The following is a 12,922-nucleotide window of genomic DNA, read 5'->3' on the forward strand; positions in this document are numbered from 1 at the left end:
AGGCCAAAGAACAAAAAAAAAAATGGAGCATTACGTTATTTACAGCGGCACGGCACATGGCGTCAGACCTCCATCCAGCAGAGAGTACCTGACCACCACTACCACTGTGAAAGAGTCGTTACGACGTTACGTTATCCAGTGTTTTTTCCTAACCTTATCAGTTAATCACTCTTATCAGCCATGTGCACGCGCCATATATACAGAACAATGCTACTGAAATGGCACATGATGCAGGAGCCGGAGCCGATTCAGTATCCGAATCAATACGAGGATCTTCGTTCTTCATGACGCCGCACTGCAGCAGTGACGGTGGTTGTCACTCACAGCAACGCGAATCGGCCCTCTTTATTTCTGAGATCGGGCATTTCAATTTGGCCAGTGTGTGGTTCCTTAGGATGAAGAGGAGCCCTTGGCAGCTACAGGCTGGAAGACCGCCCCTCCCGCCCCGTAGTAATCCGATAACCAGCCAGAGATGATCTTCAGCTCTGATTCTCTCAGGGCCACCAGCCAATCTGGGTCGTCTGGAGTTGCGGGGCGCAGATCGATGTGGTGTGCTCCTGCTTGCAAATCAAAACCATTACTAATTAATTACAACCATTTCGGTATGGCAGAACATCTGACTGGCAAAAAAACATGGCACGGTTATGGTAGTACTTCCTCGTCCCAAAAAAAAACAATTATCATTTTTCAGGAATCAAAAATTTTAAATTTAACTAAATCTATAAAAAATACATATATTTATGGCATCGAATAAGTATGATTATATTAATTATTGAATATATTTTCATAGTAAACCTATTACTATTAGGAGACATAGATGTCGATAGTATTTTCTGTAAACTTAGTGAAATTTAAGAAAACTTGGCTCGTTCCAACCTAGAATAGAATTCTTTTGTGGATAGAGGGAGTAAATATTTACATCAATCCTCAATCGCAACAAAATGTAGTGAATTGAAGGAATACACTCAGTTTACTCTACCATCAATTTACTCTTTCTTTTCCTGATATAAGAGGGTGGAGTTGAGGACCCAAGAGTATTCATTATCAATTCAGACTTGCTTGTTCGCTTGGCTGATAAGCCATGGCTAAAAGTATTGTTCGCTGATTTGTTGTCACATAAAAACACTGTTGAATGACTGATAGATTCGGCAAATAAGCTCAAGCGCAGTGTTTTAAAGTTTTACTAGGCACTACCTACTAAGTTTTTAAAATTAAACTAGGATTGCATAAGATGGACTTAAGATAGACATAATGGAGACTGAAAATGGACACTATCGAGATTGCATAAACAAGTACTAAGGGTATAATGGAGACAACACGGTACCTAATGGAGCCACAATTGCAATGACACTCTCAGATATGTTCTTCAAGACACTGCATTGTTCATATGGAAGAAAAATCAAGGCAATGAAATGGCTGAGATCAGATAAATCAGAAGACAAAAAAGTGATTTTTGTTCACCCTCCGCCACTCCACGGGTCAAGGAGCCCATTGAAGAATATGATGTTACTACCAAACTTTTCCAGGACCGTAGTGATATTCTGGAAGGAAAAATAAAATCAATTAGACAAAGTCACTCGAGTCTCCAACAAATTATGTTCATCCAAAATAATAAAATAACTCAGCAGGAATTTGCACAGCAGAACCAGTGTAGCAAAATTATAGCAATATCATAGCATGTCTATAAGGTTCATGTGTACAGCTCAACTTGAAAGCACACAGTACATGCTCCCTATTTTCATCTTATTCAAATAAGGCACTTAAACAAGGCCTTGTTTGGCACGGATCCAAACAGCTCTGGCTCCTGCTCCTTGCTAAAGTAGCAGAGGAGTTGGAGCCATTGAAAAGAGAGATAAACACAGCTTCTTGCTACATTACATGGAGGAGCCGGAGCTGAAGCTCCACCAAACAGGTCATAAATATTTCAGTGCTTCAAGGCACCAATGCCATATCTTGGCCAAGACCAAGAACATCATAGTAAGGGAATAAATATATGTTCTCATCTAAACATCATAGTAAGTTTAGATTTTGATGCCTAGGGTAAAAGGGTAAACATCACTAACATGTTCTTATCTAAACAAGATTCACATATTCAAGAAAGACATGTTATCAAAGAAACTAGCTGGGAAGGTAATCAAAATAATCTGTTTGCTCGACGATAATATTGCAATTACTGAACACGACATAGCTTACATGCCCACCAAACTCTGTTGTGATCCACCGAGGCCTTGGCCTGACACCATAGCTTTTGATGCACCCATCAGCATAGGAAGGATAGTCAAATTTATATGGTGGATACATGCTCCTGCCTTCACTGTAAGACATTGGCATTACCATCTCGGTACAAGCCTGTGTTAACCAAGAATGAACCATAAGCCACACAATATAGTAGCTCACGCTATCAAAGAAAACCAATGCACAGAAGCATATATTTAAACTGTCGTTTCGTTTTAGTACCTGCCAATCCCATCCACCCATTCCATGGGGATCATCATTTAGATCAAAGCAGCCAACTGTGCCAGTATAATTGTAGTATACATTTACTCCTGCATATATGCGTTCCAGAGTACTAGTACCCTCAGGTTGACTGTCGATATTTCTGCATACCTGAAACAGAGAAAGGGTAATCTAGTAAGCAGTGATAGAATTAATGAAATACAACATGATAACTACAGTGTTTAAGCCGCAGCTCACAGCAAGAACAGGATTATCATGATTCATATGTTAACTTGTTGTGATTATTGGCCTATTGGGACAGAATGCTATAGACAGTGGTAGCTTGTTTAAACAGAAGCATATGCAGACATGTGCAATACAATGTATGACAATGGATGTTTAAGAACTAACTTCTTTAATAGGATTGGCTGGCAAAGGCATGAGAAATTCTGATGGAAGTGGGTAATCCACCATGGCCAGATAACTGTACGCAGAGCTCAACCAATCTGAAAGGTCTCCGCTTGTTTTCAAGGTCCTGCCAAAATTTTTACTTAATTATTATTAAGAAGAGCTCAGTGTAAAAAATAAGAAGTGAATAATATAGGGAGATGACTCACTGGCAAAGGTGAAATGTTTTGCTTAGTTTCAGAAGACCACCTTGCTCGTTTCCTTGGTCATCTAATTCTTTCCAGGAGTCTTTTATTGTAAGAAAGCAGCTTAAACTTTCCCTCTAAACACAAAAAGGCAGACAAGAAATAATGTCAGATTAGTCGAATAGTCGATAAAGAAAAGTAGAAACAAGCAAAAGGTAGTAAAATACACACCCTAAAATCATCCGATACGAGATCATAGAAAATAGTAGAAGGAACAATGTCCTCAAACTGCAGTATTGGTGCTGATGATGAGAGAGCTCCAACAGAAATATGGGGATACTTGAGTCTCATCCAAGCAGCTAGCACTGCCCCAATCAATGACATTAGTAGCAGCACATAACTCAAATTTCAATCACAATGAGTGCTAAGCCACAATGATATCAGAATCAGGAAAATAAAATTGGAGTGCAGGGGTGGCATTGAAATAATCGAGTCGAAGACTGCTCTTACTTCCACCATATGAGCCCCCAAAGAGCACGACGGGGCTGCCCTCTGCAGATAGGTTCCGCTTGAGGTCAGTGAGGAGCACAGCGAAGTCAGCAAGCGCCTGCTCGGCCGTGAGATACGCTAGGGACTTGGAGTCATTGTACGCCTTAGCTTTGCTACCAAACGGCATGGACTCTCCGTAGTAGCGATGCTGCGCAGCACACAAGCGAGACCGTCGCTCGCACCATAAATACAGCATTCCAAACGGAAAGTGAAAACGAAGAGTAGACACGAATACGAGACGAGAGAGGCCGCGGAAGAAGGATTGCCTCGGCGAAGACGACGAGGGCGGCGAAGCGCGGGGCGGCCTCCCAGACGAGGCCGGAGTTGGAGGCGAACCAGGCGATGTCGCCCTCGTTGCCGCAGTAGAAGAAGATGGGGCCGCCGGGTCCGGCCCACCCACCGCCGCGGCCCACCAGGTACCGCTGCTGGAAGAACGCCGCCGCCTCGTCCTCGTCCGCGACCCCGGGAAAGCTGAAGTGGTCCAACCGCTGCCGGAAGTATCGCGTCTCGTACTCGTAGTCCCCCACCCCATTAACTCCCGGCCGCGAGCGGTGCTGGTGCCTCGGGAATCGGGGCGGTGCCAGGGACCACACGGCCGCGGGGAGGAGGCCGACGAGGAGGAGGAGGAGGAGGAGGAGGAATCGGCGGAGCGGATGCATCATCGAGGTGAGGTGCTGGCTGTGCAGAGTGGAGTTCTTCGTCGGAGTGGGGGACGGACCGGTCCGGTGGAGGCAGCGAGAAACCGGGGGCGCTTCTGACGTGGTGCGTGACGTGTTTGCCTTCTGTGGTTTCTACGCGGGGGCCCTCCGCCCTCGCACTCGCACGACGCACGCTCGCACTCGCCGTCGCCGCGCACGCGGACATAGGCAATGGGCCTTGATTTGTGCTTGCATGCACCATGCACGGGCCGTCATGTTATTTGGGCCCAGCACGGATCGGACACGGGTTGCGATATTGCTCCCAATCAGCACAAACTCAAAGTCAAGCTGACAATACGTTTGAATCTTTTTTTTTTGTAATTTTAGGAGATCACGAAAGCTAGAAATGTGAGACAAGAATAGGCAGCCGTAGCCGTTATTCGTCTTTCAGCCGAGAACAGGGCTAATAGTGCCGCTTTCAAACTTTGGGCCTCTTTAGTTTCCATAAAATGCGAAATGCTAACTATTTTGAAATGATGAAATACAAAATATTAAAATTTTAAGGGTTATATTTAGTTTCATCTAAAATACAAAATTTATTGTCTTCATTATGTTCTCTTGAAACTCTTTTGTGTTTTTAACCTCTTAAGAGAACAACCACCTTTTTGTCAAATTTTTTGCATTATGTTTATTTTTATTATGCAAAAATAATGGACCAAAATCCAAAATTTTTTGAGATGAAAGGGAGACTAAACACCCTCTTTAGCGGCACGAGATGAATAGTAGAAACTAAGCCTACCAAACAGAAGATAGACTAATCATTAATGGGTTGTACACTGAGCCTTGGCCCAATGGTTATGTCGGCGTTAATGTGAAATGCCTAGAGTGTATTCGTTTGAGCTTATCTGTCGAATTTGTTACATTGTGAATTTTTTTTCAATAGCGTTGGATCGAGTAACGCTGAGCCATAAAATCCATGGCCAGTACAGCAAGTTGTCCACTTTGGATGGGGATATGCACGCGGATCTCTCCGTGGTGTGGTACTCACGCTTGAGTGTTTTCCGACAGGTGATACACTGTTACGCCTCTTCGCTCTGATGGGTGCGAAATTGCGATCAAGACTTGTTGGATGACCTCTTTCGGATCAAATAGCCTGAACTCTGAAGAGACAAGGATTCATAACTAGGCCTTGTTTACTTCCACCCAAAAACCCAAAATTTTTCAAGATTCTCCGTCAAATCGAATCTTTAGACGCATGCATGGAGTATTAAATGTAGACAAAAATAAAAAAACTAATTACACATTTTGGTCGAAATTGACGAGACGAATCTTTTGAGCCTAGTTAGTCCATGGTTGGGCAATAATTACCACAATCAAATGAAAGTGCTACAGTATCGCGAATTTTTTTCTTCACGAATTAAACAAGGCCCAAATACTAGCAATGCATATAGGTGGAAACGTAACCGCGCCACGACAGTACAGTATGAAATGAATCGTCAGCTTGAGCTGCATAGCGCAGAGTAGTCGTGTTCTGAATTTCGCACTGTATCAGCAGCCAGTGACTTCAATAATGTTATTCTAAAGTCGATAGCACAAATGGTCCCATGGTCTAGTGGTCAGGACATTGGACTCTGAATCCAGTAACCCGAGTTCAAATCTCGGTGGGACCTTTTTTTATGCCATTTTTTTCCTCAACAACGGTTCTATAACTCTGTTTCCCTGCCTGAGGTCAGTCTAAGGCCTTGTTTAGATGCATCCAAAAACCCAAAACTTTACAAGATTTCTCGTCACATCGAATTTTGCGGCACTTACATGGAACATTAAATACAGATAAAAAAGATAACTAATTACACAGTTTATCTGTAAATCACGATACGAATCTTTTAAGCCCAATTATTCCATGATTGGACAATGTTTGTCAAATAAAAACGAAAGTGCTACAGTATCAAAATCCAAAAAAAATTGGATCGAAACAAGGCCTAACGCATAAACTATAGGGTATTTTTTATATTTATCAATTATATAAATACTACACGCATAAAAATTATATCCTCAATGTATATTTTCTAACTTTTATAGAATAAATTTGTTCAACTACATGTTTTGTCTATGTCATCTTGTCTTCGTATCTTGATACCCATGTAGATATGGTTCTTTATCTAAGAAAACATTTTCTCCTATCTCTTCTATCATTTTAGTACCATATTGTCTTTTTGTTTTTTGCTTAGGTAGCTCCTTAACTAATGAACATATAAATCATATAGTTTCTTAGTTGGGAGTCCCATAAACCAGCTAGATTAACTTGTTATAATTTATTTGGCCGCTCTGTTCGGTAGGACTTACTTGAAACATGTTGTAGATAAGCACAAACAGTTCAAAAATTTCAGTTGTTTTTGGCAGTGAACCAATGGTGTTGCGAGAATTGGGGAAAACACCTCACGTCTTTTGAGGGGACTATTGCTGTATTTATAATATGCTGACCTTGGCACTTTGCTGCTAGTTTCCCCCTTTTTTATTTACAAAAGTGTTTTCACTTGCTGCTGTAATTTTTGCTGCATTGGGTTTACAATACCTTTGTGGATGGACCTGAACCCGCACCGTAGAAGCATATGGGACATGGGAGCAAGACTGCTGACAGCGATTTCATACCTGATCTCTTGGATACAGCTACTCAGAACACATCAACTCTTCTGTTTTCCTGGTAGTTTTGTTGGAGGGCAAACGACACGCACTCTACGCTTTTGATCTTCACCGCCAGGCGCCAGCCTCTGCACTCACACAATAGTCAGTTGATCAAGTTACATGATGTTATATATCTAATCCAATAATAAGTAGATATGCACACGCAGTAGAATTAAGCGATCGGAACATACCACGATGGATAGCAGGGAGGCGTACATCAGTACATGCAGATGAAACAGACGGTGGCGGGTTAGCGGAAAGAAAAAAAATGGAGAGACAAAGAGGAGGAGGAAGAAAAAGAAGAAGACGAAGAAGAAGAGACCAGCCCTCTCCCCACCCTTCTGTTCACTTAAGCTTAGTAGTATTTTTTTCTCATAACAAATTAGTGAATAGTATTTTCAACCATGTTTTATCAGTCAGTATTATTGTTTGGGGACACAAGCAACAGCCATACCTATATGCACACACATATATAAATCAGCATGTCATTGGCCATAAAAAATCGGACTGTGTGTTTAACAGCAAGAAACAAAGACGGAATTACATATTTATATTTTATTAGAGTTAGAATTTATAATAGAAGCTGCAAATTATACCATTCTTTTGGTACCTTTTAAATACGTCGACGAGGAATTCTGATAAAAAAAAGAAGAGTCTGTGTGTCATTCAAACGGGAGAGAGAGTCGTAGGTTAGATTCTCAAAGTTTGAAGATCTCATAAACCCTAGGTGTTTAGTTGGAGTCAGACACTATAACATTTTTATTTTATTTAATAATTATTATTTAATTATAGACTAATTAGTCTTAAAAGATTCGTCTCGTAAATTATCCTTTAATTGTTATTTTAGTTTTATAAATACTTAATATATGTGTTCAAACATTCGATATGATTGATGATAAAAAAAATAATTTGGAACCAAACAGGTCCATACTCCTACATAATTTGTCTGGTTTTTTTAAGAGTAAAGTCCACTACCGGTCCCTAAACTTGTGCTGTCGTGTCATCCCGGTCCCAAACTCACAAATTGATTGTTTAGGTCCTCAAACTTGTTCATCTGTGTCATCTCGGTCCCTAAACTTGTTCAATTGTGTCATCCCGGTCTCTAAATTTAGAAATCATCCATTTAGATCCTCAAAGTTGTTCAGTTGTGTCATCTCGGTCCCTAAGCTTGGTTTTGAATCTCATCTGGGTCAAAACAAAGCGATCTAACAACTCTATATCAAAAAATAATTCATAACTTTTTCATATGAATTCAAATGAAGACAAATTTTATACCAAAGTTATAGTCCTCAGCACAATCTACAACTTTGTAGTTGAAAAGTTTTTTATTTGAAGTCGTTTAGTGTTATAAAATTTAATTTTAAATTTTAAAATCTATAAACTTATAAAAAATATTTTGGGAACCTAAACGATTTTAATTTAAAAACGTTTCAACTGCAAAGTTGTAGATCATGTTGCTGCCTACAATTTTGATGTAAAATTTATCTTCATTTGAGTTCATATGAAAAAGTTATAAATTATTTTTCAATATAGAGTTTTTAGATTCGTCTTGTTTTGACCCAGATAAGACTTAAAAACAAGTTTAGGGACCGGGATGACACAATTGAACAAGTTTGAGGATCTATATGGGAGATTTTTAAGTTTAGGAACCAGGATGACACAACCGAACAAGTTTAGATACCTAAACGGTCATTTTACTAGTTTAAGGACCGGGATGACACATCCGAACAAGTTTAGGGACCGCTGATGGACTTTACTCTTTTTTTTAATCCTTGGTTCAAACGGCACTTTTTTTTTTGGCACACTCCGCCTGTCCGGCAGACACGGTGCGGTGCCCGCTTCACCCGCCTCCCGCGCTCACGTTGCGCAGTCCACGCAATCTATTGCTCGCATCTGATTGGTTTGCTACACGTGTTGCTCGTCACAGGCTCACAGCCGAACACGAACACGAACACGCCCCGAACGGCAGAAACCGACTCCACCCTCTGGAGACTTCCACGTACGTACTCCGGGCTCGCGGCGGGACCCACCAACTTCAAGGCCCCACGCGTCGTCCTTCTTCTCCAGAGAGATCCTTTTTTTATATAGCCCCGTAGCAAATCCAATTCGTCTCCCCCTCGCCGGAGGAGAACAGAAACGATAATACGGTTAATCCATAGCGAAGAAGGGCAGCACCACCAGTAGCAGCAGCCATGCCCGCTCGCGCTCGATGGCGACTCCTCGCGCTGCCGCTCGCGCTCTTCCTCGTGGCGGGGTCGGCGCATGGCCTCGTGAAGCCGGAGGCCGCCGCGACGCCCAAGCCCCCCGTCCCCAAGGCCATCTCGGTGAGCTACTGGGCTGACGCGAAATTCCCTCTCCTGCTGTGAATCTGCGATTCGTCTATCCTCCTCTAGATCCGATCCGATTGAGTAATGGAATTGGATTGAATGCGATTCTGGCTGTGGCGCGCGCAGGACCTGAGGGACGCGATCGTGAAAGGGCTGGGGTTCCAGGCCGAGGGGCTGAAGGTGTCCGGATTCGACGTGCGGGACGCGCTGGTGGGGCACGCGGTGGCGTACGAGTTCGACATCGAGGTCGGCAGGAAGGTCCTGCCGGTGCGCCTGCTGGAGGACGTCAGCCGGTGGGACTTCGTCGACCTCCCCATCTTCCGTTCCCAGGCCGACGCCGACGACACGGCGCTCGCCGAGATCAGGCGGGGCGGGAGGGGCAGCGTCGTCGAACCTACCCTGCCGCCCTTCCAGCTCGCCGGGCCCATGGAGCTCTGGATCCAGAACGGCGACGACGTCAGGCTTGCCTTGCCGGTAAGAGCACAAGTTCGTTTTGCAAAAAGTTTGAAATTGATGAAAATGGGAGGGGAACACCTGAGCTGATAGAATTCGCATGCCGGTGGTCAAATTCCGAAAGGCATGTGAATGTGAATTGGGACCGAAATCCAGTAAGGCGTGTGGATTGACACCCGAATAATGAAATGTTTTTCCTTTTACAATTGTACAAGTGTGCGAATTGTATTGTTCTTGTTCCGGTTGGTTTTGAACTGTGAGTCTGTGTCTTCGGTATGTATCTCAGTTTCTGAGAGTCAGTCTAGAGATTGAAATGGTGTGGTTACCAAGGGTCAGGCGTGGTCGCCCAAAGGCATTGAAGTGCAAAATTCGGATGATATCAGGAGGTAGTTATAGAATAGGAACATTAAAAACATTAAGATCAGGAGGCTAAGCTAAATGTTTACTCACACTCGAGCATCAGAGGCAAAAGGCACAGCTAAAATTATCAAATTTGGAGTTGGGGTCGGTGGCATAACAAAAGCTACCTTTTTTTTTGTCTCAAACTCTGACTAGCCTAGAATGAGGGGAATACTTCTGTATGATGCAGCTGGCATCTTTAACTTTGGACTTCCTCCATCCTCCCTGAAGATTTTAATGTGCATTCTAAGTAAAGCCTGTTTCAAAAGTTGCTTTTAAGCAGCAAATGACAACTGATGTTTTTGTGCAAAGTGTGACAAGAATGAACTGATAAATGTTTCAGTGTTTATATGTAGACATACTATTATGATCCCTTATCAGTTGCATATATCTGACTTCCTTGCCAGCTTTAAGGATCCTTTTCTTGGGTTACGGTTTTCACATACTCATGTACTTTCCTGCTTGGCGGATATTCATGTGAGAAAGTATATTTTGATATTTGCAAATCCAATATGATATAGATAGATTGGATAATTCTTACTGTATAATATCATAATAGTTAACCTACAAGTTTGAGATACGAATTCCCTGCATACATTTTAAAATGGAAACCTCTGGTATGTGGGATTTGTGCAGGGGTATCTATTTAGTACATATCATCGTTTGATTGAATCAAAGAAAAAAATAGTGAAGAGCATATATTTATCTAATGATAATAAGTTAGTTGAGTTGGGTTACTGTCTTTATATATGTTTGACATATGAATTCTGTACACCTATTGCTTGAACGTTTACCACAACCAAATCTAAATTTTGATGCTTGATTTCTCTGCAGCATGATGTGGACGCTGGTACCTTGAAGAAGGTTGTTCTGTCTGATGGTGCAGTCGTAACAGTGAAGGGTGCCAGGGCTGTGAGCCTCCGGTTGCCACTTGAACTGCCACTTCCTCTCAACCGTACTACTTACAAGGGTCGCCTCTCGAGCCTACTATCCATTGCACAAGCCCTGCGTGGTGCAGCCCGGTCTAATCAGAAACCCCTGCTTTCTCTTCGCATTGAGGGCCCAACCTCCTTGTCCTCAACTCCTTCCATGTCTCCCAAGGACAAGCTCAAGCTCAAACGGTTGGCCCCAGGCCAAGTGGAGCTCTCCTCACGGGCGGGGCCAATCCCTGCTATCGCTGAAGATGACGATGAACCACATAGCTCTGGATTGTGGCCTCTTTTGTCTCTGAATGGATCAGATGGCAGTCTGCAGGGGTTTGAGGAGCTATTGGCCTCAGTACTTGGAAAGAAAGCAGGCGAGAAGGGTACCTTCAAGCTACTGAAGGCACGGGCCTCGGCTCAAACCTATGTCAAGATGGCATTCACGGTGGAGAAGAAGCTTGTTGAAGGGGAGGTGAACTGGTCAAATATTCCGGAATGGAAGACGAAGCCCAAGAGGCTGAGAGCACACTATGAAGTCCTTGCTCGAGTGGAGGAGGGTCAGGCGATCCCTGAGAGGATCGCGCAGGTGCAGCCTTTCCAGGCCGACGAGGCCATGTCCGAGAGTGTGCTCACCGGCAACGTCACAAGGTCGAAGATGGAAATCGTCCATCCACCGCCTGTTTATTTCACTCTCTGATGGAAGAGCTGGAGCCTGGAGGCTGTTTTGATGTTTTCTCTTCAGAGCTACTACACGTTGGGTGGTGGTTAGTTTACGGTGCCTCGTAGGTAACAAAGTCATACAAGCGGCAAGAGTTTGTTGCCTATACACTGACTGCTTCGACATAAATATTGGCATTTTATGTGTACTGACAGACTGCCAAGCCTTGTATATTATCGACTGGAATAATGAGCAATACAGAAAAAAATGTTTTCAGTACACTTTTGGATGGGAAAGAGCCGAGTTCTTAGTACTGAAAAACTGGCTAACCTTGTCCTTGTATATCAACTGGAACTTGTTGGTTTAATTGTTCTGACAGTGATGCAATGTCGTGAAGATTTTTGTAGAATCATACCGAGATGTCTTGTGCGGTTGTGATTTTCTTAGAATCACTAGGGCTCATTTGGATCATCTCGGGCTCGGGCTCGGGCTCGGGCTTAGTTGGTCTAATGCTCTAATGTAAGATGAGCCAAAATTTACAGCTAATTTTAGACTACTTGTTTGGATTTTTAGAGCAGCTTCAACAGCTTGGTTTTTTTTGTTGTGAAGACTATTTTAAAGTTTGAATAACGAAAAGTAGGCTCCAACAGATGTGTTATTTTATCTTGTAAAATAGAAAATTGATTATTATTTAATTTTCGGTGGCCATATATAGCTAACAAGTAACAACTGACACTAGCTATCTGATTTTATAAATAACAAGGCTGTTGTGGATCTCTTAGAGCATCTCCAAGAGTCTTTGTAAATCCCACTCTCTAAGTTATCATTTAGAGAACTATTTTCGTAAAAATCGCTTTCTATATTTATTTACTCTCCAATTTCTATCTCTCGTGCTCAGAGCATCTTCAAGAAAATAACCAAATCATTTTCTAAAGGTATATTTTGTTATTGTTGAAGGAAAAATGTCTCCAGCAGACTTTGTAAATAACTTTTCAAATTTAGTAACTCTTCATCCTATTTTATTTGCTCTCTACTTTTAGATAGCCTACTTCACTAGCCATCTTTTATAGAGTCTGTTGGAGTACTCTAATATCTTTTTGTCAAATCTATTTTAGAGAGTAGCTAAATTTATAAATTTGGCTAGTATTTTTAATTAATCTCTTGAAGATGCTCTAAAGAGTCATTTCCATCTTCTATTTTGGGCTAGCGAAACATAACCATATACCCTACTCAGAGCATCTTCAAGAGAGTAGTAAAAAAGACT

The 12,922-nt window shown here is 42.4% G+C and overlaps 2 protein-coding genes and 1 non-coding gene across 3 annotated transcripts; 2 read left to right on the plus strand and 1 right to left on the minus strand.

Moving 5' to 3' along the window:
• LOC8079258 (lysosomal Pro-X carboxypeptidase) lies at nucleotides 1–4,357 on the minus strand. The gene is made up of 10 exons (XM_002458513.2): nucleotides 3,845–4,357; nucleotides 3,540–3,726; nucleotides 3,261–3,394; nucleotides 3,054–3,166; nucleotides 2,848–2,971; nucleotides 2,458–2,607; nucleotides 2,194–2,349; nucleotides 1,462–1,541; nucleotides 1,325–1,374; nucleotides 1–557 (listed from the first exon to the last, which is right to left on the minus strand). Exons 1-10 carry the CDS (start codon nucleotides 4,238–4,240, stop codon nucleotides 391–393), a joined length of 1,557 nt encoding a protein of 518 aa, XP_002458558.1. The 5' UTR covers nucleotides 4,241–4,357; the 3' UTR covers nucleotides 1–390.
• Nucleotides 5,815–5,886, plus strand: TRNAQ-CUG. The gene has a single exon. It is a non-coding gene; the product is annotated as a tRNA-Gln (tRNA).
• LOC8079259 lies at nucleotides 8,970–12,049 on the plus strand. Its single transcript, XM_002456356.2, has 3 exons — nucleotides 8,970–9,222; nucleotides 9,352–9,699; nucleotides 10,912–12,049. The coding sequence occupies exons 1-3, from the start codon at nucleotides 9,091–9,093 to the stop codon at nucleotides 11,695–11,697; spliced, it is 1,266 nt and encodes a 421-aa protein (XP_002456401.1). The 5' UTR covers nucleotides 8,970–9,090; the 3' UTR covers nucleotides 11,698–12,049.

This window comes from Sorghum bicolor, chromosome 3 (genome assembly GCF_000003195.3).
Source record: "Sorghum bicolor cultivar BTx623 chromosome 3, Sorghum_bicolor_NCBIv3, whole genome shotgun sequence".
Classification (NCBI taxonomy): Eukaryota; Viridiplantae; Streptophyta; class Magnoliopsida; order Poales; family Poaceae; genus Sorghum; species Sorghum bicolor.